Source organism: Urocitellus parryii, chromosome 14, assembly GCF_045843805.1.
Source record: "Urocitellus parryii isolate mUroPar1 chromosome 14, mUroPar1.hap1, whole genome shotgun sequence".
NCBI classification, from domain to species: domain Eukaryota; kingdom Metazoa; phylum Chordata; class Mammalia; order Rodentia; family Sciuridae; genus Urocitellus; species Urocitellus parryii.
The window spans coordinates 30626869-30653213 of record NC_135544.1 but is presented as its reverse complement, the minus strand read 5'-3'; the positions used below and the strand labels follow the sequence as shown (position 1 = coordinate 30653213).

The window sequence follows — 26345 nt, the reverse complement described above, 5'->3', positions numbered from 1 at the left end:
AAAGCAACAGATTATATCTGTAATCTCTAGTTTGGGAGATGAAATCTTTCTTTTTTATGCTTTCTTATTATTAAAGTAATTTTGATTTCCATATTTATTAATGCATTGTTTTATTAACATTTTAACAATAAAAAGAAGAAACACCGAAGAGCCCTTTTGCTCTTTTTCAGTAGCATGAATAATTTCTTTTTTTGACTCTGAGAAAGTAAGCAAACATTTATGCCTTGAAACCAACAATGGCCTGTTGAATACTTTTTTTTTTCTTTCTACAATTTTTAACACTGATGCCAGCAGCTAACATTTTGACATCTCTAGGGGTAAAAAGAAAGAAAGAAAAAAGAAAAATTTAACACAATATACTAATGAAAACATACAATATCATGGATTTTTTCTCATAACTGTATGTAATGATGAGTCAAGATGCTATACTGTAAAGTGCAGCTAAATTGTTTTTTCAGAAAGCAAAAAAGCCCCATTTCCGTTCTTCAATCAAATTGATTTTATTGATCTACACTCACAAAGTAATGCAATTAAGTCTCTGGAATTAAATTTTCAGGCCATTGACCCTACAAGTGTAAAGTTTTATTGAGTCAAATTGCTAAATTAAATCTCATCATCTAAAGCACATTAAACTGAATTAAGAAGGATCAAGAGTATGCAACTCATTTATTTCTCAAACAATTTGAGGATCTCATACAGTTGTCAGTGCTCAGTGGTTGTAGATTAGGTCAGCTGATACAGATTTTGTTATAGAAAAGGCAATACTTATTACTCTGATTAGGCAGAACTGAGAGCAATAGTCTGAAACCTCAAGAGCATATTTGTGTAATTCATGAAAATTACAAATCCTTGCAAGAGTCTCAGTTACCTAAATGGCATTGGGCTGGTGCTTAATGCTTTATTGTATTACAACTCTTTGCATTTTCAGAAACAAGTTCTTAAAAATGGTAGATAGATATTTGATTATCCATAATATTCATAAATTAGATTATAATTTAGTTCTTTGTTCTATATGCACTATAATACCTTTGAGATTTAATGGAATTATTCTTTTCTTTTTTTACACTAGCTGACTGTTTAGACCCTGGATGTTCTAATCATGGTGTGTGTATCCATGGGGAATGTCACTGCAATCCAGGCTGGGGCGGAAACAATTGTGAAATACTGAAGACCATGTGTCCAGATCAATGCTCTGGCCATGGAACTTATCTTCAAGAAAGTGGCTCTTGTACTTGTGACCCTAATTGGACTGGCCCAGACTGTTCAAACGGTGAGGTTAATAAATGCAGGGCAATTGAGTGCTTACTGTGGTTTAACTAAAGATTAGGATGTTTTAATTTTTAAACACACAATTAAATTTAACCGAAAGTATATCAAAGTCATTATTTATAGATATAAATGTTAAAAGCAATGAAATGTGGTTGTCATACAAGGAGGAAGGAAACAGGCTTAACCTATTTGTTATTACAATTTCCCCTTCAGTATTATTGGGAAGAATCTGCATAAGATGCCCTGTCTTCTTAACTCTTAACTTTATGGATCTACTAATCGAAGCTAGCTTCCCTGTAGACCTGTGTACACCTTGGGGTTTAAGCAAATTATTTCATGAATGGAGAAGTCTCAATTAAAAAAGATTATTTGATACATAAGGTTAAACATGATCACAATAAAAAGTATACATATGTACATATTATGTATAATGCTTCACCACAAATTTTTAATTATAATAATAAGATCATAATAGAGAGGGCAGGTAATAATTTTGTTCTGTCAGCTAAGTTGTTATTGACTACCTACTATGTGCATGGCATCACAGTAGGCTCTCTAAGAATGAAAGAACAATTTATCATCCTTGCCCTCTGGAACAATGGCTTTCAGATATTTGACCATGACCTATAATCATTACTCTATGACCTAGTGTATGCACACATGCACATGTTCATATACATCCTAATGGAACTGAAACAGACATTTTACAAAGTGATGCACACTGATGATACATTTTTCAAATCTAATCTGTTTTTTTTTTAATGTTGGTTGCATACTCATGAACTAATTCCATGACATTCCCGCTCATTAGTCACACAGTTTGAGGAGATGCCTTTCTAGCCTAGAAGATTATAGTTTAATTAGGGAGATAAGATGAACACTCATGAAATAATTAGAAACCAATACATTCCAGTTTAATATTATATTGAGGGTTAGGTAGAATAACGTGCTCAGTTCAGAGAACATTCAGAGGAGGGATCCTACCTTGACAAATGCTGAAAGTTTTCTGGGAGACTTTTATTAACACATAAACATAGCTGTCCTGGGTACAGAGGGAAGACAGTTTTTTGACTAAGGGATCAGTATTAGAAACTATTGAGAGCCTGGACTGTGAAGTCAGGTGTGTGGTTCATACACAGTTTTACTTCTTAATGGTTATGTAACCTTTAGCAAATTACTGTACTGCTCAGTTTATTCATCTGTAAAATCATACCACATTCTTCACAGAGATACTGTGGAAATTGCTTGAATTCATATATATAAAGTACTTATACAATAAATAAATAAATATTAAATAAGACAGTATTTTAATAGTAAATTTTAAATATAGCTTCCACCACCATCACTACTACTATTGCTTTTAGCAAATAAACAACTGTGTGAAATATTGTATACACCAGAGAGTGAAAATAAAGAATATTTGGGGATAAAAATTTGGTCTAGCCCATTATGGGAGTGGAGTCTAGAAATATTTTAGACAATAGAAAATCCACTAACAATAATGATGTGCTAACACATGCAATGAGAGTGTTTTAGAAGATCTATCACAGGTCTGAGAGGGTGAATAGTGAGACTTTGATGTTTGGAAGACAAATTAGAAGACTTTCGTAGAAGTGCAAGATGATGGAAGCAAGAATTGGCTTGGAGTCAGTGGGAATGCTAAGTCTAAATATGAGCAACAATTGGAGGGAAAAATAGGCAAGTCTTGCTGAAGAAAAACAAAATATAGAAGTTTAGCGAGAAGAGCTATGAGTGTGAATCAAGGGAAATTGAGGTTAATGTTAATATCTGAATGAGGCAGGAAAATTGGGAAAAGGTGAGGGCAATTGAAGAGGTAGGACAAGAGGGAGTCAATGGGAAGGTTAAGAAAAGGAGATGGTGAATTCTACTTAAGAGACTCACACTATCTAAGCAAAAACAGATAATATGAGAAAGAAGATAAAGAATGAATAAGAGAAGAAGGAATGCAAGTAAATGAAAGAAGAGTAAGAAGAAAGGAAAAGGACAGATTTTAACAGCAGTGTTGAGTGAGTGAAAGCATTCTGTCTAAAGTTTAGACTCAGAGAGGGGCCTGTGCTCCGCAGCCTGCCCCACTCCTTGCACTCTTCTCTAAAGTGGTGAGGAACAAGAACACTGAACAGTCTGTGGTCAGCTTTTGGACAGACCATTCGCTAGCTATATGTTGGGCAAGGTATTTAACTTCTCTGTACCTCAGTTTCTTTATCTGTTACATGGGGATAATTATAGGACTACTTAATGTAATTTGGGTAAAGATTAAATGAGTTAATATGTGAATAGTACTTAGAATAGTGCCTGACCCATTGTGAATACTCCAAAAGTGCTAATCATTGATAGAACTAGTAGTAGTGGTAACAGTACTAAATGGTAGTAGTGTTTTAAAAGTTAATTGTAGTTTGCCTTACTTAATTGCTCATCAATTTAGAGGAGTTTCCACATAAAAGTATTTATTAGGTTTGGTTCTGTAAATATGAAATTCATGAAATGCAAATTATTTCATCTTTTACTATGACCTAATGGTATAAAACCAAATGAAATATAGCCAGGTGGCTCATTCACACACTTTTAGCAGGGGAAGGGGAGTTCGTATACCGAACAATTGTACTTTGCTGCCATTTTGAGAAACTCATGTGACATCTCTGCTATCCTATGATTCAATATCAGCATAACAGATATATCTCTTACTGTGTACTTCAAATTGAATCCTGGAAATTCAAACTAAAGGAAATTTTCCATAGGCTAATTTGTGATATGGATGAAAAGTTTTTGTTCAACTTATACATTAGTTAATGAAATAATTTTTTCCTTTCTCCCTTCCTTTCTCCCTTCCAGCCTCATTTCTCTTTTCCTCCCTCCCTCCCTTCTTCCTATTTTCTTCTTTTTTCCTCATTTTGGACATATACCTCTGGAAATAGACATGATTTATAATATGTATATTAGAAATAATATACTTAATACAAATATTAATTGGTTCTGATAGCTTAAGGAACCAGAAACTTTGGTTAGAAAATTTAACACTATTACAACAAATTTCATGTGTAGATAAATAGAAATAGAAACAAAAATTGGGGTCTGGGTTATAGAAAGGCATGGATGTCCCCCTTAAGAGTTTTAGGGTGTGTGACAATATTTTAAGCAACATGTTAACATTTTTTGTCCTCTTAAAAATATATATTATAATTACAAGAATCAAAAAAGCACTCAGGTATTTCTATTGAGTTTTTATTTATATTTCAAGCATCTATACTAAGAAATACATTCTACAAAAAAAGTCTAATTAAATTTTATAGAGATAATTACTTGAGTAGTAAAACTACTTAGTTCAGGTCTCTTATCCCTCCACCACTGAAATAGGCATAATAACACTAACTACCTTGCTTGAAATAACATCATTCAGATTTACTTCTTGCTGTTATTAAGTAGGAAAGCAACAAGCATAATAGTCCCTTTTTTGTTTCATGTAATGGCATTATAATCAATTACATACATTATTGTATAAGGGGTAGTTTGTAATTGATACTGTACAGCTCAAAAGGTAATTCAGTCTTCATAAAATCATCTTGCTATGAATAGAAAAAATGTATAGATGTTAATTAAAAGATTTAAATGGCTGCCAAAAATCACACATTATTTTACATATTTAGATTTAATTTTATTCATGCTGTTATAATTATTTTATTAGTTGAAAATCTAATTTTACCTGTATACAAAACCTTACCTATTTAATCATAGTAAGTGGAGATTTTGTTCTCTTCATCTTTATATCCCCAATGCAAAACAGAAATGATATGTATTAAACTCTCAATATAAAGTTGAATAATGAACTCAGTACTCTTCTTTTGAAGAAAGCAATTAAGTACAGAAAAAAAATCTTTATTAAACTTTGCTATTAGCTGCAAAAAGTGAAACAGCTTACTTAGAATTAATAGCAAAGATTTAAATATGCTTATATTCACCTTGTGAAAATATCTAGTCTCATGTGTCTCAAATATATCTTACTGTTGCACATTTTTCATTTAAAGCTTATAATAACATTGTTAATTTATATGTGTGGCTTAAAGTTTACTAGCAGTATAATTCTGATTTCTAACTAAATCAATCCTAAAAGAAAACACTTGACTAGCTACCTCTTTTGTTGATGTGGAAATGACCTTCGGATATCTAAATTCAATAAGAGAGTAGATTTTATACCTGAAGAAACATTTGGTTAAGTGCTAAAAGAGAAGAAATGAATTATTTCCATCAGAAAGTTTGAAAGCAACAGAGCTTTCCTCTATCTTCATCTGCAGTTTGTCCATTAATTAGCCCTTCAATTCCACTTCAATTAAATTAACTCTAATTAATAAGTTCATTACAAAGATTGACGCACCTTGCTCAAAGCTAGTGTGCTAAACACTGATAAACACCTTCGCCCTAATGAAAAATTGATTAGATTGAATAAAAAGGGTACCTCAGAAAGAAACCTCTCTCTTCCAGAGCCGAGTTGGTGTTATGTTGCTCTGAAGTTAATCAAACCATCTTGGATCTCTTAATCAAAAATTTAATTCAAAGGAGATAGAAAATGTGGCACGTGCGAGCACACATGCACACACACACATACAAACCTGCACACTACTCCCTCCCAGCTAATAGTCCTAGTGTTGTTTATAAGAAAAGTTACAGCTCTCACAGTGCCTGGATGGTGGATGAAGTTATCCTGTGAAATAGAGAATTATAGTGGTCCAAGAAATGTTATTTGAAGAACAAATGGGTAAAATAGGAACATGTGGCTACATTAACAGTTACTGTTTTTTAATTTAAAGAAAAAAGGCTATGGTCTATTTCCTGTTTATTCAAAATGATTTCAGATTTTTATTATAAGGGATTTTTATTTTTGCAAGAAAGCCAAAACTAAACAACTCCTACAGCCTTTTAACTTTATTCAACTAAATATATAAAGAATAAAAAGAAAAATACCCTTCAGAGTTCTTTTTCCTTCCCTCTCAAATGGATCTAATTATATAAACTTCTAAGAAAGGTTTAGGGGGGAAAAAATACTTCAGACATGAATTCTTTTTAAAGACTCCACCTTGCCTTATAGTTTTTGAAGTCATTTGGTCACTTGTGCTCCTTTCAATAATTCCAGTAGTTGGAAAACCTTTTTTTCAAAGGACAGAGTCAATAGCTGTATTTATTAAGCTGGTTTTCCACCATGTGGGTTAAGCGATTTGTATCTGTTGGCAGTACAAATTTATCAAACAGGACAAACAACAATTTCTTTTCTTTAACCAGCATGTCTACATTTCTGAGGCAAGTTAATGTAATGTAAGCAAAACAACATTCTTCTTAATGAAAGTTTCTGAATGTTCATAACGTTTAAACGGCAGCATTAGAAATAGCCCCTTTTCAATTCTTACTAAATGTGTGCAACTCAGGTACTGTTAGATACCTGAGATGCTTAGATACTAAAATATTTCATAAATTTGGTGCGTGTGTGAGTTTTCGTGTCAAAATATACTCTGATATTTATATAAAATATGACTATTCTCTCTGTATATATATTATATATATAAAATCTTTTTATAAAAAGCAATTATTCCTAACAAATTTGTCATATGTATTTTATGTAACATTATAGCCACATATAAAAGTAAATGATGGATAAAGAATTAAAATTCTACCATTCATAATTCGTAATAGTCGATGCTAAAATTAACTTGGCATACAAAGACTTAATATTTTCAGTGATTTTGTTTTTCACTATAACAAGTTTAAGAAAAAACTTTCTTATTAATTCCCCTTCTTACCTTCTGCTACTCTTCTCTCCTGCCCTGCTTCCTTGTTTTGCAATATAGAAATATGTTCCGTGGACTGTGGCTCACATGGTGTTTGCATGGGGGGAACCTGTCGCTGTGAGGAAGGCTGGACAGGCCCAGCATGTAATCAAAGGGCTTGCCATCCCCGCTGTGCAGAACATGGGACCTGCAAGGATGGCAAGTGTGAATGCAGCCAGGGATGGAACGGAGAGCACTGCACTATCGGTAGGCCAACTGTTATTTATTTGTTTACTTATTTATTTAATTAATTTATTTTTTCCTGTGGAGCTGGGGATCAAAGCCAGGGCCTCATGCAGGCTAGGCAAGCACTGTACTACTGAGCTGTCCCCTGGCCCTGAATTGTACTTCCAAATCTGTCCTCCATCTATTACAAAAGAAAGCTGTTGGTTATTTTTCAACTTGGAAAAGTGTATTTCTTCAAATTAGTTTTTACTACTTTTCTTTAAAAAGGAACTGTCTTGTTTATTATGGTTGTCACCTCACAATGGCAGTTCACCTCTTTTTAGGGTAACTGTCATTAAGTATAAGATATAAGAATTTTTTTTCACTGTTTTTTTATGATGGTAACAAAAATGGACCCACATAAAGAAAATGTAATTTCTTATTTATAAACAAACTTTTGTTGACTGTTGCTTCTTAGTGTCCCATAGTACCATTGCATCTCTTAATTTTATTTAAAATGCTTATTTTATTATAAAATATGTTTAATTTTTTTCAAGTATAGGGCATCATTGACCCCTATGATTCAGAATCATGTATCTTAGACTGATTAATTGATATGTTGAATCTCTGCAAAAGATGCTTGACTTTATATGTCCCTTTTTTTTGTAGTATCATTAGAACTAGAATAGAATAATGCACAAGTCTGGCAGTTCTTAAATTTATATGGTTAACGCTTTTTCAAATATCACTCCATTCAGAAAGGTTATATAAAACAATCAAATACATATTTAAGACCAAACTTTTTGTTAAAAAATGAGTTTTCTTGTACATGAATGGCATAGAAACAAAAGTATCTAGAACATATATAATGCCATAGAAACTAAAGAAGTGCCATAGTTTCATGATATTCAATGTCATTGCTTTTATCATTCAAGTTACTGAATTAAAATGTTCAGTTAAAAAAACAACACAAGTAATAAATGTCTACCTCACTTCAGTGAAGTTATATAGCATTAATTATAAATCACACAGTCCTGAAAATTTCCATAATTTAAGGTACATTGTTTTTCCACATCGTTTTATGTCCTTGGGGTAAAATTTGATTCATGCCATTGAGGGAATATCGGTGTCTTACGTGACTTCTTCTTCCAGTGTATTTGTAAGTATTATGTGCTTCACTTTTTTGCTTATAGGAATTGAGTAGCAAGAAATTTTGTCATGGGAAAATTGAAATCACATGCATCTGATAACATTATCATAATTATATTTTTATAAGCTTTCTGTAAGTTGCTTTCTAACTTTAGTTAGAAAGGCACCCTGGGTGACTTTTCTAAGCATCACATACCCGCTTCCCCACATTTGGTGGTCTATTGGGACTTCAGGACACAGAGGTAGTTGGACTCATGACTGATTTATTAGAGATCAAAAAGGAAGAAAGACCCATCAGGCAGGGTCAGGAGAAAACCATGCACAGACTTCCTGTGTTTTCTCTCCCACAGATCAAGGGTGAGGGGCGGTCATGGAGAACACATGCCTTTTTCCAGAATGAAACACAACAACACACATGTGCCATATTTCTGCCAAGGGAAGCCTATGGGGGCCTCCAAGTCCAAGGTTTTCTGGCCAAGGAGATACCTTCCCTCCATCACAACCACCAGAATTCTAGGCTCCCAAAAGAAAAGTGCTTAGAGTTCCAGGTATTCCTAACTTTATCAGCGTAGGGGACATCCAAATTTCCAGATAACCAAACAAGGACCAGGCCTGCAGGTTCCTAGAGATGAGAGCTGCTGTGTTAACTATGTAAAACATCTTTAGTGTCTCACATGCTGAATGTGATCTAACTACTTAAAACTGGTGAATTATGCTGGGTGCAGTGGTACATGCCTGTAATCCCAGTGGCTAGGGAGGCTGAAACAGGAAGATCATGAGTTCAAAGCCAGCTTCAGTAAAAGCAAGGCTAAGCAACTCAGTGAGACCCTGTCTCTAAATAAAATTTTAAAAAGGGATAGGGATTTGGCTGAGTGGGCACATGCCCCTGAGTTCAATCCCCGGTACCCCCTCACCAAAAAAATAAAATAAAATAAAAATTAAAAAATGGGAATTGTTTAATTTTCATTGGAGTTGACAGCAAGTATACATATTCACAGCACTTACAGAGTGCCTGTCCCCGCAACCATGATAGGGCTTTCCCCTCCTCTGCTCTTTGAGAGAGGCAACAGCAGCATGATGCTCGTGTGAATAAATAGGGCAGAAAAATGTTGACAGGCAGGATTTGTGTATCTTTCTATGGACACACAAAAAGGACAATACAATACCCCTGTGACCAAGCTGCTTCTTGCACCAAATCTCAGAATGCCCATATGTCAGAGGCAGGGCAGGAAAAATATGCTTCTTACCATATATTGTGACCCTACCACAAATTGATTCCAGTTAAAGGAGAACAGTTATATATCTTACTATTTATCCTAGAAAGTATAACAAACATGTGTATAGCTTTGAAAGCCAAGAAATGTATCAGCAAGTTATCCAGTAGGCACTTTTAACTTGCAAACCAACAGCTACTCAACAAATTATTCTGCCATTATATAGAATTGACCCTGGCAATATGACAGGGTTCATCATTTCCCGTGGATGAACTGTTGTTGAATGATTTTCTAATTGCTTTGTAGCAAATAAGATTTTTGTTAGTAAAAGGTGTTTTTATTATAATTTATGTTTCCTATTGTTTTCCTTAATTTTGTTATTTTTGTATTCCATATGAATAATTGTATGGGAAAATTTTAAAAAACACCTTAAGCCAGGCATGGTGGTCCAGTCCTCTATAATCCCATTAACTCAGGAGGCTATAGCAAGAGGATTTCAAGTTCAAAGACAGCCAGGGAAACTTAGCAAGACCTGTCTCAGAATAAAAAATAAAAAGGGCTGGGGGTGTAGCTTAGTGGCAGAGGGCCTCTGCACTCAATTCAAAGTTTTGCAGAAAAAAAAATTAAATTACTAAATTAAAAAGTACATCTTGAATGTGAAACTCTTAAAAGATGTGGGATTAATATAAATTACTGTATTATTTTATACAACAAAAATTAATTATTCCCCAATTTGATATTTAGAGGTCCAAGTACTTTGCCCTTATCTCCTTTCTACCTGCTTATATGTCCACAGTAAAGACTAAGGGGCTATTTGTAAGCCACTGGTGAAGCAACCATGAAACTATAGTATGTTTTCTTCTTTGTGCATTTTCTCTCAATTTCAGCACTTATGTATCTGGCTGAAAGAAGCTGCCACTTTACAAAAGAATACTCATAAATCAGCAAGATTTTTTTCTTTCTCCGTATTATGTGTCATTTCATTGAATACAAACAGGGAGGTTAATTGAAAGAGAGATGGAAGAGAAATTAAACAGTTAGAAGCAAACAAAAGTTCCCAATAGAAAGCAAAGAATATTCTTCATTCATCATCTTACCGTCTTCATATACTCAGTTCATGCTTTCATAAAACCATAGGCATGTTGATAGTAAAATAGGTTATGAATTTAGAATATTCACTGAACACCTCTCTACCTGAAAGGATTCCATCCTGATATTTTTATTAGCGTATTCATATTTTTCTCTTGTTATGAACCATGAGTTCAGCAAATGAGGCATATTCATCTGCAGATTCAAGTGCTTCTTTCTTGGGTTAGACTTTAACCAGTGATGCACACGGATGGAAAAGAAAGCAAGTGGAAATCTACTGTTAGCAATATTCTGATTAAAATAGGCTTCTCTCTCTTCTTCCCCTGAAGGCATTTATAATTATTGGACCCTTTTATAAATAAAGAAAAAGGAAAGTTAGGTGAATGAACCACATCAAATAAGCACCAGCACTTCCTAATAACATGGTTTAGCAGTCATCATAGTACTGCTATAGATGCTCAACTCCAATAATATCCTCTTTTGTATGTGACCATTCCATAAGGGTCAAGTGATTATCATACCCATGGGCCTACCTTTGTTTTTCATGAGCTAGGAGGGATATAAGAATATAGAGGATCCAGTGTACAATGAATCAAAATTCATTCTGCTGTTATATATATATATATATATATATATATATTTATTTATTTAAATTAAATTAATTAATTAACAAAAAAGAGCATTTAGTGGATCCAGAGGCAACATAAAACTGTATTAAATGTAATTAAATATTTTATAAATAATAGTTGACATGATTAGAATATTATATTGCTATTACTTCTAGTGTTTCAATATAAAATGAAAGTCTTATTAATGTGAGAGCTGGGATAGGGCACGGTAAATCTGTGAACTGTGAGATACTAATCATGACCTAGTTCAATAAATTCACTGTTAATATATTTAACTAGAATCAAAATCTATAGGGCTGGGGTTGTGGCTCGGTGGTAGAGCACTCACCTAGTACATGCGAGGCCCTGGGTTTGATCCTCAGCACCACATGTAAATAAATAAATAAAATAAAGGTATTGTGTCAACTACAACTGAAAAATATTTTTTAAAATATCTATAACCATGTAAAGGCAACTCAATTGGTTTACCTTTCTCTTTTCTTCTTGCTTAGGAAAAGAGCAGGAAACAGCTGTGGGATTGGCCTCTGACTAGAATTAATTGACCATAGAAGCAGTACAGCACTATGTGTTAGTATTGGAGAGTGCAATTCTAAGTATCCTGGGCAATGACTAATCCTGCATACCAATTTTTTAGTATTCCTAACTTCCACAAAGACCATTTTTTGTTTAGGGTCTTTCAAATTTTTTCCCCACGTTTTTTTATTGGTACATAATGGTGGGAGTTTTTTACATATTCACACTGGTACACAATATAACAATATAATTTGGCCAATATCATTCCCCAGTATTCTTTTTAGTTTTTGTTGAAAAGATCTATCCCTAAAGTCATGCACTTATATTTGAGAGCATGGAGGCTATAGATGAGATTGAGACCTAAAGGAGAAGGAGGGGGCTGAATAACACATTTAATTGTCATCTACCATGAAGCATTATTACAGAGGAAAAGCAGGCTCAGCTCTCCATCTGTCCACAGGTAAATTGTCTCTGGAGGCTGTTTGGTATTTTCTATTTCTCCAAGGGACAGAAATGGAGAAAATAGGCTTATATCATATAATGTTGGTGAGTTTTAATGAAGAACTTCAGGATGAAAAGCATATTTAAATCCTGGAACAAGCCTGATAATTTCTGCTTTATTTGGAACATTACTAGATTTAAGTATATGGGTTCTCTTTTTTTCAATTTCATTTAACTTTTTATTTTTCCTAAGGTGAGAAATCATCCTTACTTTTTTAATCAACTGAGGTCCCTTTTGTAGGATACTGTACTTGCATGCTTTAGTTACTTTTCATTTGTTAACTAATTCACTTTTTTCTCAGTAAGCAATTACTGAACATCTTTTCTTTGATACTGAGTACTGTTTCTCATAAAAGGCAATATGATTTTTTTAAACACATGAACTTTGAAATTTAAAAGAGATATGTTTTTAAGTCAGTTCTGTGACTCACTATAACTTGTATCATAACTGTTCTTGGCCTCAGTTGGACTATTTTTTTCAAATGTGGAATGGCTATTGATAATAGTAGTCATGAGTAAGCTATGCCATTAACATAGACCAGACATGTTTATGTCTTTCCACAATGGTAGATTTATTGAAAACATAAATTCACACATACATCTTTGATTGGTTGAAATTCACTGAGTACTTATGGGTCACTTGGTAGCCATGTGCTCAGCAATCACAGGTTTTTTTATTCTAGTCTTAATTACTAATGTCTTTAACACCCACATCACACATCAAACTCCACACAGATAGATAGATAAATAGATAGATAGAAAGAATAAGAAAGGGTTTAGGTGGCCACAGGATTTTAGGAGGCTACACTGAGAGCCAAGGTAGACAGCCCATACAAATATAAAGGAATCACTGCAAGGGGGTCATATAAGATTACAAACTGGGCCTAGAACTTGTTTAGGGCAATGAGCTGTTAGCACACAGAACTTATTCTAGGCCAGTGTCCTGATGGCAGGCAATTTCAAAGTGGGCCACATTAAGTAGGGAAATCAAGCTGAGCTAAAGCCCTGGAACAGAGTAGGATGTTCATCACCCACCAACCTTGTGATGAGTTCACCAGATAATATCAAGACTGTGTACTGCTAAAACCAGTCTCAGAGTTTCTCCTTTTATGCATTTCAGGTTACAGGGTAACATCTGGTGAGATTGATAATCTCATGGGCCTGGTTTTTATGATGTAGGTTTGATACACACACATATCTGTAGCCTTCTGATTTAATTTGATAAGTTCATGGGTGGTCATTATTTATTAGCACGATTAATGTATTTATCAGTTTGTGCCTTATAATGTTATAAATCTGGGAGTTTTTCCTTTCTGAAAGTTCTCTATATCCAACATCTTGTAGTTATCTCTTTGACTTGACAAATTCCAAGTCATTCTGCCTGATCACTTATACTCAAAATAGAATTTAACTCAGAGCTAGACACAGCCTGAAAGTTATTGTTCTATACGAATGATTATATCGAATGATTCAGAGCAGAGGAAAGCCCGATTTCTACATATTTGTATGAGATTTTTATAACACCTGAAAACTTTAAGATTTGAAATCCTATTGAACCACTGAGTGACAATGGGCAAGTCATTTAACCTATTTCTTCTTAGATGAAATGAGAAATTATGACCCTCATAGGGTTTTGTAATTAAATGAAATATTAAACATTTATTAAAGCCTAGTAAATAGTGTTCGATAAATTAGAATTTTTATTTTGTTATTAAGGATAAGTAAGACAAACTACAAATCAGACAATGTTTTGGATGTTACACATATTTTTTTAAAAAAATTCTATCCAAGGAATTTACTTGAAAAGTTAATGAAATTCCCATTTCATTGTTATCAATACAAACTAGTGTCATTATGGATATTGTTTAACAAGAAGCTGTTGTGTTTGGGTTGGGGGTTAGAGAGTTGTTTCTGAAAATCATAATGATGAAAGAAAGGTGGAGTATGTTGTGGTATTTTTCTTCTAGTAATGTCTCAAACACAGAACTGTTTATTGAGCTACATTGATTTTCATGTACTTTCAGGCAATTCAAATGGAAATTTGGCCTAGGGGAAATCCTAATTCCTTTAAGCTACAAAAGACCAGCTATTTGTTTTTATTCTAATTCTTTAGTATATTGGGAAACAAGATCATTAATGATCACAAAGACATGCTTTGTTTGCTCAGACAAAACTTAGACATACTGTATTCAGCATACCTCTATTAAATACCATAGTTGCTCTGAGTTTTGGGAGACTGGAGATTAGAAATTGAAAATGAAATACGCACACCTGGGGAGTTACCTACCGAACAATATGGGGTGCCTAGAGAAAGAGCAAATCTTTTACTAATATGGACAAGAAACTTAGACATGATGTTCTAATTCTTATCTCAAATAATGATAAAAGAATAGTATTTTAAATTTAAAATAAATGACAATTTTAAAAACTCCTTTACAAATGCTTCATACTTCATTTAGACTACAAAACTCAATATTCTTTGTAACTTTTGTAATGTCCCCAAGTTGAGAATGATATTAATAAAACAACATGAATTTTTAAATACCCTTTTACCTTTTTATTCAAATGTCATTCACCTAACTTTTCTTGAGATCTTTAGGTTGCCATTGTCTCCTCTATCTGATAAGTAGATAACATTTGGAACTTACCCCCATATTGTAGGTTTCTTAAAATATTGTATCTCCCTTCATTCAGTCTATTCTAAAAATATATATGTTAGGACATATATAGGCTAATTAGCAGTGGACATGACAATTTTCATAAGTGATTGAATTTTCAGTTCTTAAGACTTACAGATTTCTCAAGAATTTGGGAATTACAGGTATGAGAGAAAAGGCATGAGGAACTTTAGTACAAGGCTTTCAGACTAAAGTTACTGTCTCCTTTTCTTATTTGTTTCCTTTCCACCTTTTATTTATTTTCTATTCTACCTCGACATCAGTCAATTGTGGCATATGGGTAAGAAAGGTGTCACTAATGCCACACTATCTGGGTCCCTAATCAGATCAGAGACTATGTATGGCAAAGCTGATGAAGCACATGTATCAGGGTCCCTCACTTGTCCTGGCTTCTTCTAAGATTCCACAAGGGGACCATGGGTTCACAGGGTCCTTTATCACTATAAACTTACAGATCACTTTCCACTCCACTTTTCCTTGGGGACAGTAGCATTGGAGTGGCTCCGGGCACTTTGACATTCCACAAAGGAGAATTTGAGCTAGGGGTGTGTGTTTAGTTTAGATTTAATGGGGGATATGTTTATAAGGTATGAAATGTTCTGTCTGTGGTTGTTACTGCTGATCATCCAGGACTGTTCCTGCCATCCACTGACTTACCAAATGACATGATTATACTTGTTTGGAAAGTGTATGAAGATATGACTTTGTCCTATGGAATCCTGCAACAGAAGGAAAGGTATTGGGGGGCGGGGGGGAATAAGGCTTTAAATGTATTGAAACAATTGTCATTGTCTTCAGATATGTAAAATTCCTATTCAAAATGGAAATTTTCTCCCATGGGGATATATTTGATTATGCAACTTATCTAGTTATAAACATGTCATAATTCTTTCTTATTGATGAATATTTCTCATTTGAGGAATTTATCAGAATTTTTGTATTTGTAGGATACAATTTCATAACAAAATTTACAAAGTCACGTGTATTGTATATCCCAATGTAGCACTGGATTATATGAATCCAGCAGAAAAAGATTTCTTCTTTATATGGCATGCATACTGACATTGACAAAGATAGTGTAAAATTCAAAATATTGTACTATGAAGACATCACAACAAAATGGTTAATAAGTGTCATCAATTCAAAGGATATGTAAGATCAATTTATTACACAATAAAAAGTCTCCCCAGGTTGGGGAAGTGGCTCAATGGTAGAGTGCTTGTCTAGCATGTATGAGGCCCTGGGTTTTATCCATGGCACCAAAAAAAAAAAATTAAAAAGTCTCTACAAATCCAAAAGTAATACTAAAAATTTTCATGACATTAAAATAACAAATGTGAATCCAAATGAAACTTTATCAGTAATAAAACCATGTTAAACTATCACAGAATCACAGTGAATAAAAACTCTCTCTGTAGAACAAATTGCAAAATCATTGTCATAAACAAGGCAATTATAGAGTCTTCTTTTTCTTAAAGAGCCTCCCCAATTATTTCAGACTCCACAAAAACTAGATCTGCCTCGATGTCAGCTCTATCACTTGATAGAATGCCTCATTTCCACACTTATAAAGTAGGAATGAAAATAAATACCTACAGCGAGTATTAATTGGGTTAAACTATATAAAAGAATAGTTAGCACAGTCCCTGGCCCAGAGTAAATACCACACCGATGTCACTTACTGTTATCATTGTTGCAAAAGTGTTTGGATTGAAATAAATAAAACATTGACTGACTAATTCTTCCCTACTGAATCATCTCTTGGCCTCTACTGAATAGAAACTTGCTAGATACTGGGAGAACTAATCCTCCCTTAACTTCCTGACATTGCTAACAGCATGGATGAAGCTGCCTCATTATCTGTCAAACACAGTTGAGCATGGGTCATCTAGGAGGTAGGCGGTGTGGAGCTGAGTGGAAGAAAATTCTCCTAAGCTGACTTAGTTGGAGCAAAAATCCAGACAGGCTGAAAAATCCTGCATGAAGCATGCAGAAAGAGAACTGAGCAGGTCCTTCTTACTCCACCATCTCAGTGATTTTGAGTAATACAGAAACTTGAGGTAACAGAGGGGATAAATTTCTGAGAGACCTGTGGAGATCCCCTTCAGAGCTGTTGAGCATCCTGCATGTTCTGAAAATAGTTCATTTTCAGAGTCTGTTTCTTCCACTGTGGTACCATTAATATCCATTGGGGTTTCTCAATATTAGTTTTCTCATCTGAGTCTAATTTATTCAAGTAATACTTTTATATACAGAACTTTGCCACTAAAATTCCCTCAGAATTGGTATTTTCCTTTTTTTTAATATTTATTTTTTAGTTGTAGTTGGACACAACACCTTTGTTTTATTTATTTACTTTTATGTGGTGCTGAGGATCCAACCCAGGGCCTCGCACATGCTAGGCAAGCGCTCTATGCTGAGCCACAACCCCAGCCCCAGAATTGGTATTTTCTTAAATGAGATCACATCGTAATCTTTCATACAAATGCAAACCTAGTTTCTCGGACCTCTCTAAATGATGGAGGCCCTATTTTATTAGATTGTCAGTCCTCTTTCTATTCCATTTCAGTATTGTTTAAACTGACACAAAGATAATGTTTGTTTTTACTAGTCAGTTTAACAGTTCTTCATTTTTGTGAAGAAGGCCTTGAAGAGTGGATGATTATGTGGTATATGGTAATGGTAGTCATATCTATTTGGAGGTTATTTTTCATCTATCCCTCAAGTGGCTTTTCTTTTCATCTTTATGAATTGTTCTTTTTATTAATTTGTTTTTCTGTATATACCAATTTCATCATAAAAGGCCATGAAGTTGCAGATTCAACTTAATTATATAACAGGTGTTGCAAGCAATGGCAGATCTACATTTCACCCTGACTTAATCTGTCATTCAGCATTCCATCGCCTGTTGAATAAGAGAGTAAACCAGCAAAAATGAACTTAGTAGTTGAAATGTGAACCTTTATCAAGTTTTACTGTTTTTCTAGCATGTCTCAAATGCTCCATGTCATGGCTTTTGAATCACTTGATTTTTATGATTTTACAATCCACATCTCACAGAGCTTCAGAGTTGCTATTAATTTTGACTCTAATGTGAACTCTTTATGAAATGTGTTGCAACTTTAACTTTGTGGTATTCCACCTTTCCTCATCTTGTTTACCTGCCTACACAAGTCATATATAGTGTCTCCAAAAGCCTCATTGGAGTCATATCCTCAAATTAGGCAAATCCTCAAGAAAGTTTCGATTGGAATTTCCACTTACTTTTGCACCTGCTTACTAAATTTGAGCATCAGAAAAACCATAGCCCTAAGGGCCATCTTGACAGATATTCTATAATCCTGGGGAGGATTTAGTTCCCATTAAATAATTTCCCAGAGCATCAGGGGTTTTTTTTTATCCCTAAGAACAGAAGTAAATGTAGTCATAAAGAGCCTTTGCTATTGACATCAGGCCTTTGTGTCCCTTAACCTAGCTAAGAAGAGAGGCAGGTGCAGCAGCATCACCTAAAGCTGAGTGAGGGTTTCAAATCAGAAGGTAGCAGTGCTGCTGGGAAGAAATGTCTGTGACAGGTGGAATGTTTAGGGAACTGTTTGACATATACTATATATTACTACATGTATATGTATTATATAATTTTAACTATATATAGTATACTTCAATATACACCTGTATTATAACTATACTTTAGAAAAGTATAGAAAACTATATATATATATAGTTATAACATACTTTAATATATACTTGTAACTGCTTTGGACAAGGAGAATTTTTTTAGGACTTTTAAACTCAATTCTGAATGTTTTACACATCAATATATCTGCATTTAACACTTAGGGCATTTTCCACATAGCATGTCAGGGTGAAAATTTTGAGATCTTTTGAAGAAATTTGTCTTACATACTTATTTAGGGTTATAGAATGAGTGAATTCTATACTGTGGTGGTGGCTTGTGCTCAGATTTCTCTCCAATCTACCTCCTATGGTATAACTTGGGTCCCAGTAGGTACTGCCTAAATTAAGCTTTTTCCTACTCAGCTCACTGTAGACTCTCTGGCTTTAGGAGCAGCTGTGTTCAGAAAGAATGGAGCATTGAATCCACTCTGATTTACCTCAAATGGGAGCAGTAACAAAAAAAAAATGCTTTGTATCATTTTAGTATCACTTAAGGTATCATTGAAATATGCCTGATTTTTTTAGACTTGATAAACCTCATTCCTTCCCATCTTATTGTCTTGTATTTATCTCCCACAAGAAACTTTGTGGTCTGCTAGCTAATTTTTTAAGTGTCAAAATAATTTACCATGTAGGTGCTCTGTGTCTTAGAAACAATGTGTAAATTGTAATTATCTCAAGGAAATTTTTGAATTCACTTAATTTGAATTAACATGCGATATGCCATGATAAAATTTTAAAAATATGAATACTTTCATGCCTAGGATTTCCATTTTGCTTTCTTTAATCACCCTTTTCTTCTTAAGTCAATTTTAAGTTGTTTTTTCCAAGTTTGTTGAGAGACATGTTATCTGATGTAGAAATGAAAGGAACTTTCTTCCCACCCCCTGAAGGTTTGATAATCCAAGTCTATTATATAAATAAGCTAACAATAGATTAATAGGAAAAAAGACATAAATTTATTAGTGTATAAATATACAACACTCACAAAATTCATGTCTATAATATAAATCAACTGATAGTAGATTAACAGGAAAGAGACAAATTTATTAGTGTATAAATATAGTCACACAAAGTATGAACTTCAAACAAGGTCCAGGTGATTGAAGGTTAAGTAGCATTCTGAGTTACAGAAAAACCAGGGGCTTAGGTTTTCTGGGGGAAGGTGACAACAGGAAACATAGGGGCTGAGGGCAAAGGGATAGTAAGGGAGGAGGTGTACAGAGGACAAAGGTGTCTTGCTATGCAAACACAGTCCCACAGGTAATGGCCCTGGGAAGAATTGGTACCTGGGAAGAATAGACTTGCTTATGGCAAGGTGTCAGACCTATGGTCTCCTTTTCCTGTGAATTTAGTTTGTCTAGTGAGATATCAGGGAGGGGTCGGTCCAAGACAGCTGCACTCCTCCTGGAGGACCTTCCCTTAGTTGATTGGGCAAGTCCCTTCTTGCTTCCTAAGAGAAAGAGGGATCACAGGAAGGGGGCTGGAGAAGGTCAGAGAGACCTTGGTTCGCCTTTACTTCAAGTGCCATCATTTGGAGTACCATTTTCTGAGTCCCAGCATTGAATAAAAGCCTTTTAAGTTATATGTTAAATTTATATTATACTGTTTTATTAAAAGCTTTTCCATTTTGTTCCTTTACTGATATACTAGAGTATCTTTTTCAATTTGGAACACCTCATTGATTTGCATCCTTTAAAAACCATTTAAGTTCTTAATTACCACCCGAACCTGGTCTATAGGAGGTTTTAAAGCTCAATTGACTGAATATACAATTTAACCAGAAATAAAGATGAAAAATGTTCTCTTTAATTCTTGCCAAGTTCATCAGAAGTCTTTTATGGAAAAAGTTAAAATCCAAGGCATTTGGGAGTAAAACCAGGTGCAAAATAACATGTTTTCAGCTATTTTATAATATTAGCAGGGAAGATTATGACTAGTGCCAGATTATAAAGTTGCCACATTCTTCCTAAAACTTAACCCAGCTACAAAATGTTGGTGTGGATTTTAAGTAATTTTTCTTATATGCTGAGATTTTTTATTGTTATTGGAGTCCTGATATTGGAAGACTGATTCTGAGGGTTCCTGATCCAACCACTTGCCCCAAAAACCAAATGGAAAAGATAATGATGAAAAGCAGAAAAGAAACATTAATCAGTATGGTCATATTGGGAAGACAAAGTAAGATTCACCATGTCAATCCTGTCTTAGGGGTACTAACTCGAACTTTGGGTTCAAATAGAAGAAGAACGGGGGCAGGAAGCAAAAAGTAATAATAATTAAGCAAATCTTCGTCAAACTGTGGTCTGGTTGATAAGTATTTCAGTTCTGATTCAGAAAGGTGGCTCCAGAAAAGTCTTTATGCTGGAGAGAGCAATTTCCACTGGCTGCTTAGGATGTTTATATGTCAGACCTGTGATCCTCCAAGAGGGTAATTTGATTCCCATGAGAGGTTTGCTTCTGCTTTGGAGAGCAGTCTCACTGTGGGATGATCTGTCCCCAAGACTCCTACAGTTCCTAGAAGGTCTAGTTCAACAGCTGACAAATTCTGACCTCTCTCCAGGGGGTTCTGAAAAAGGGTGCAGTAAAAGCTAATAGTTACACATCCCTATAAATACTTTGTCTCAGTCTTGTCGAGGGATGAGATAAGTTAGGTAAACTTAAGGCTAGTAAACCTTGTATTACCAGTTTTTAGATAAACTCTCCCTAAATGATTAACATGCCTATGTGCAGAGCCGAGCAGGTCACTGAATTTAAGGTAACAAAAGAGATGGATACAAATGAAGGCAGAGATGCCAAGCTTTATCCTGCTTTTAGTTTCATATTGGGTTTCTGCAGGTCTAGGAGTCACTGCTTTTAACAAAGGCAGCCTCTCTAAGTCCCTGTTATGTCATTGCCCTAGTGAAGTAAATTAAAAATCAGAACTTTCCATTCAGCTTATTGTAAAGGCGGAAGACTTAAGCCCACAATTTTAAGATACATGGTTATTCTTTTGTGCAGTGGTACTTCAGTATTTTTTCAGTGACAGAATTTATCATGTCTTGAGTAAGACGAAAACAGCCTTTTTTCATCTTAAAACAGTCCCTCTGCCTACCTACCTATTTTTAAAAAACAAGTTTGGTTATGGTGTGAGTCCATACAAAATCTATGACTTTCCCCCTCCCATTTTCATATTTACCATGTTCACAAATTATGGTGTGACTAGAGCAAATTTTTTTTTAATCTATTGCTCTTCTTCATGATAGGCTCAATGACCCTCTCCTTTGTGAGTGCCTCTTTAATGAAGCTAGAAAACAGCTGTCTAAAATATGACTGTCATTTCTGGGATTTAACAGGGATGTGCCTTGGATCAATTACGGAGCAGTCAAAGGAGGTCCATAAATATGAATACGTTGCCAGCTGCTTTTCCATTAAACTCTATTGGTTGAATGAAATTAGTAAATAATTATGTTGGTGGGGAATCTACTATATTCAAATGTGATATAACGTCTTCCTTTAACAACAGAGCTTAATTTTTTCCTATACACCAAATTAGTTTTTAGGGCAATCTACATTGCAAATTGGCCGATTTGCATTAAAACTATGCCTACTTGTCCTGATTTGTCAACACCTCTTTTTTTAAAAAGTCTTTAACATTAAGCATGGGTGGGTAAGACCATCTGCTTGTGGAGCTCGCCTGGAGCTCCATCACTTAACACATGAGACAGGTTACAGCTGTTTAATTGTTATGGTACTGACTGATGATCATTCTATCCAGAATTAATATTTATATATGTATGCATAGAAAGCATGTGGTTAAACATAAGTGATCTAATTGTGAATTAATAGCATTAGGTATTCATTAATTGGTCCCCACATGAACAATGAGGTGTAAAATAATGCTTTTCACATACAGTCCAACGCTGAGCTTTTAAGATGAGGCCCCAGTAGTGATTATCATGCATGTGAGTAATCCACTCCCAAGTACATCGCTCTGTGCAAGGGGAAAAAATTGCCATATAGCTGCCATAAAAGGCAAAGAGAAAACCATCTCTGTGGTTATTTCACATACCTTCATCCTTTCCTGCCACCAAAACCCTTCTCCTATGAATTGTGACCAGCGTGAGCACAAGGCACATGATAAAAGTCTAGGTGTGCACCTGGGACTGCATATATGTACACGTGGCATCCACAGCTACTGCAGAGGCTTGTCTCAGCAGAGGGTGGTCTTCGGCCTATATTTAGAAATGGTGACACACAAACGTATTGCATTGTGCTATAAAAGTCAGCAGTATACATTCCATCTGCTCAGTACATTTCATAATGAAAAATTCCCAGCAAAATCACAATATAAGGACAGAAATCTGCATGTAAAATATGATATTTAAATGTCTTAGTTTCCAAATAGTTACTGTAAAAGTGACTTGTATTTCTGAGTTTGAGGGCAGATTCTGTGGATATGTATGTGGATATTCATACTCTGTTTGAATCAATTAATTTATCTCATTCTGATGAAATTATTAATGAGGTAACACAAAATATATACGAAATTGTGATGCATTTTGTATTCCAAAAAGCTGAATCACATGTTGATTTGGAATTGTGCAATTCAACCAGCAGAGGTGTTTAAGCAATAAGAAGGAAGAAAACCTCCTGACACACACCAAAAAATGGAGTTGTCTCCACTCAGGAAACTAGCCAGTGGAGGGGATGCGGGTTGAGGTGAGGGGCACCTGTCATCCCAGCTTCTCTCTGATCTCAGCTAATGGGGGAGGCTGAGGCAGGAGAACCACAAATTTGAGACCAACCTGGGCAACTTTGAGAGACCGTCTCAAAATAAAAAATAAAAAGAGCTGGGGATGTAGCTCAGTGGTAGATCTCTAGAAGTAGAAGAAGAAAAAAAAAGGAAAAGAAAAATGTTCCCAGCAACTGGAGTACAATTGGGACAGTTGAAACACAAGGTGCTTATCCTGGAGTTATTATGACAGTGAACTTAGTGGCTTATGAAAACTAATCATTAGGAGTCTCAAGTTTATTTGTTGAAAGTCAGGCTTTTGGGTTGGTGTGGTGGCACATGCCTGTAATCCCCACAGCTCAGTAGACTGAGGCAGGAGAATTTTGAGTTCAAAGCTAGCCACAGTAACTTAGCTAGACCCTGTCTCAAAATAGAAAAAAAAAAGGGGGGGGGGCTGGAGATGTGGCTTAGTGGTTAAGCACCTGTATTCAATCTTATTCTCTTACATTATCTTATTTAATCCTTACAAAATTATCAGATAGAACCATTAAAAATCTCCATTGAGTGAACCAAGACTCAGAGAGATTACTAAACTTTTCTGTGGATGAGCAGCCAGTATGCAACAGACCAAGAATCCAAACCCATGGGACCCATTCCTAAGCCCATACTCTTAAGCACTACTCTGTACCATCTCCTAAATTATTTAATTGTTTTAACGTATATGGTATAATGGAATGAATGGATTTTTACCTGTGACAATGATTAAATTAATATCTGTATACTAGCCACAAAAGTTTGAATTAACACAGAAACAGATAAAATAACCATGATGGCAGTGATGTCTCAACAATGAAGAGCCACTTTATCTATTAATTCATTTATTTATTTTGGTACTGGGGATTGAACCAGGGGTGCTTTACCACTGAGACACATCCCCAGACACATTCCCGTCCTTTTTATTATTATTATTATTATTATTATTATTATTATTATTATTTTGAAACAGGGTCTCACCAAGTTTCTGAGGCTGTCTTTGAACTTCTGATCCTCTTACCTCAACCTCTTAAATTTCTGGGATTACAGGTGTATGCCATGGTGCCTGGTTTAAGAGCCACCTTTTTAATTCAAGATAATTTGAGTTACAGCTATTAACAGGACTCGAGAGTATGTCACAATAGCAATAAGAAAAACAAAAAGAAAACAGCTTGAGGAAGATCAATTTTATACTGTGAAGTAGTTAAGGAATTTGTAAACTACTTACTGGAAATTGTATTCACCTCCCTCCAAAGTTTAAATTTATACCCAGTTTTTCTGTCAACTGAAATTGGTAGACTGAATATTATGTGTAGACTTTGGTCACTGAAAAATACTCATAGAACATGGGTAGATGACATGTATCACTGGTGTCAGCTCATGGGAAAAGAATGAAAAAAGTGTAGTACCCGAAATACAAGTAGAAACATCTGTGGAAATTCTCTTACAAATACAGAAACATTACTTTTCCTGTATGTCACCTGTGGAAAAAAAAATTTGTCTATTATTTTCATAAAATAAATTCTAGTTTATACAAGGTGAGTAAAGGTGATTGTTTAATTTTTCATTGTTTGAAGTGATAAAAATGTAGATAAGAAATTATATTCATTGAAGCCAGATATGGTGGTGCCCACCTATAATCCCAGCTACTTTGGAGGTAAGACAGTAGGATGGCTAGTTCAAGGTCAGCCATGGAACTTAGTCTTCAAAATAAAAAATAGGAAGGACTGGGGACATAGCTCAGTATAGAGCACCTGCCCCAGTTCAATCCCCAATACTGAACAAAGAGAAAGAAAAAAAAGAAAAGAAATTATAATTGTTGAATTTGACCAAATCAGTAGGTCATTGTTACAGTGTCCTCTGATTAGAATTGTTAGCACTACTCAGATGCTATTGCCATCATTTCAAAATCTCAAATACCTGAATATTCACTTAACATAAAAAATTTGTGTATGGGTATATAATCTTTTTTTTATTGGTTCACAACATTACAAAGTTATTGACATATCATATTTCATACATTAGATTGAAGTGGGTTATGAACTCCCAATTTTACCCCAAATGCAGATTGCAGAATCACATAGGTTACACATCCACAATTTTACATAATGCCCAATTAGTAATTGTTGTATTCTGCTACCTCTTTATATGCAAGTGCTATAGCCTGAACCCTGGACCTTGCACATGCTAAGCACTTACTCTACCACCTTGATTCATCTTCAGCCCCACTTATTATGATTTTTATTTTTTAACATTAACAGCTATCTCTAGGTAGTTTGATTCCCAAATCAGAATGCTAAAATACAACTGTTATTGTTTTAATCTACAGAATTTGAAAATGTGTTTTTGCTTATGTCATTCAGTAAACTCCAGGAGTAAATGCCAAAGGAGACATGTGTTACTAACATGTTTATGCATGTGCTCCAGTGGATGAAATCATGCCATATGCAGAGATTATTACAAAAACTCATTTATCGTACACCAAACAATAGGCAGTTCTGCACAAGTGCCCATGCCAACATGAGGGTGCCTGCTCTAGGCATTCGAGCACACCACTGTGACTCCATTATGAATATGTAGTGCATAGTACAGCATGAAATTCTAGACTGAAGGAAAATACCAAATACTGTACAATGCTCTACAGGCCATAAAGGTGCTTTTTCAGTAGTGCTGGCTTTATAAGATGGACTTTATCTCAAAGTACCTTTCCCTTGGAATCTGGGTTTTTCTGGACTGACTTAAGTCAGAAAAAAAATATTATTTCACTCTTTTGCAATTTCTTGGTATAAATAATGTTCCAAACTGAAGTATGGTATTTTGCTTGGGTAGATACAATGCATTTCTACAGGTAATTTTTATACCAAATTTCCAAACTAAAAAAAATA

At 34.7% G+C, this 26345-nt stretch overlaps 1 protein-coding gene across 2 annotated transcripts in view; it reads left to right on the top strand.

Moving 5' to 3' along the window:
• The window catches only part of Tenm3 (teneurin transmembrane protein 3), a 439811-nt gene that overhangs the window by 318546 nt on the left and 94920 nt on the right, over nt 1–26345 (top strand). For both annotated transcript variants that reach the window (XM_026400587.2, XM_026400586.2), the window contains exons 10-11: nt 1070–1270; nt 7122–7307. In XM_026400587.2, coding sequence (XP_026256372.1) covers nt 1070–1270; nt 7122–7307 — 387 coding nt within the window. The remainder of the gene's footprint in view (nt 1–1069; nt 1271–7121; nt 7308–26345) is intronic.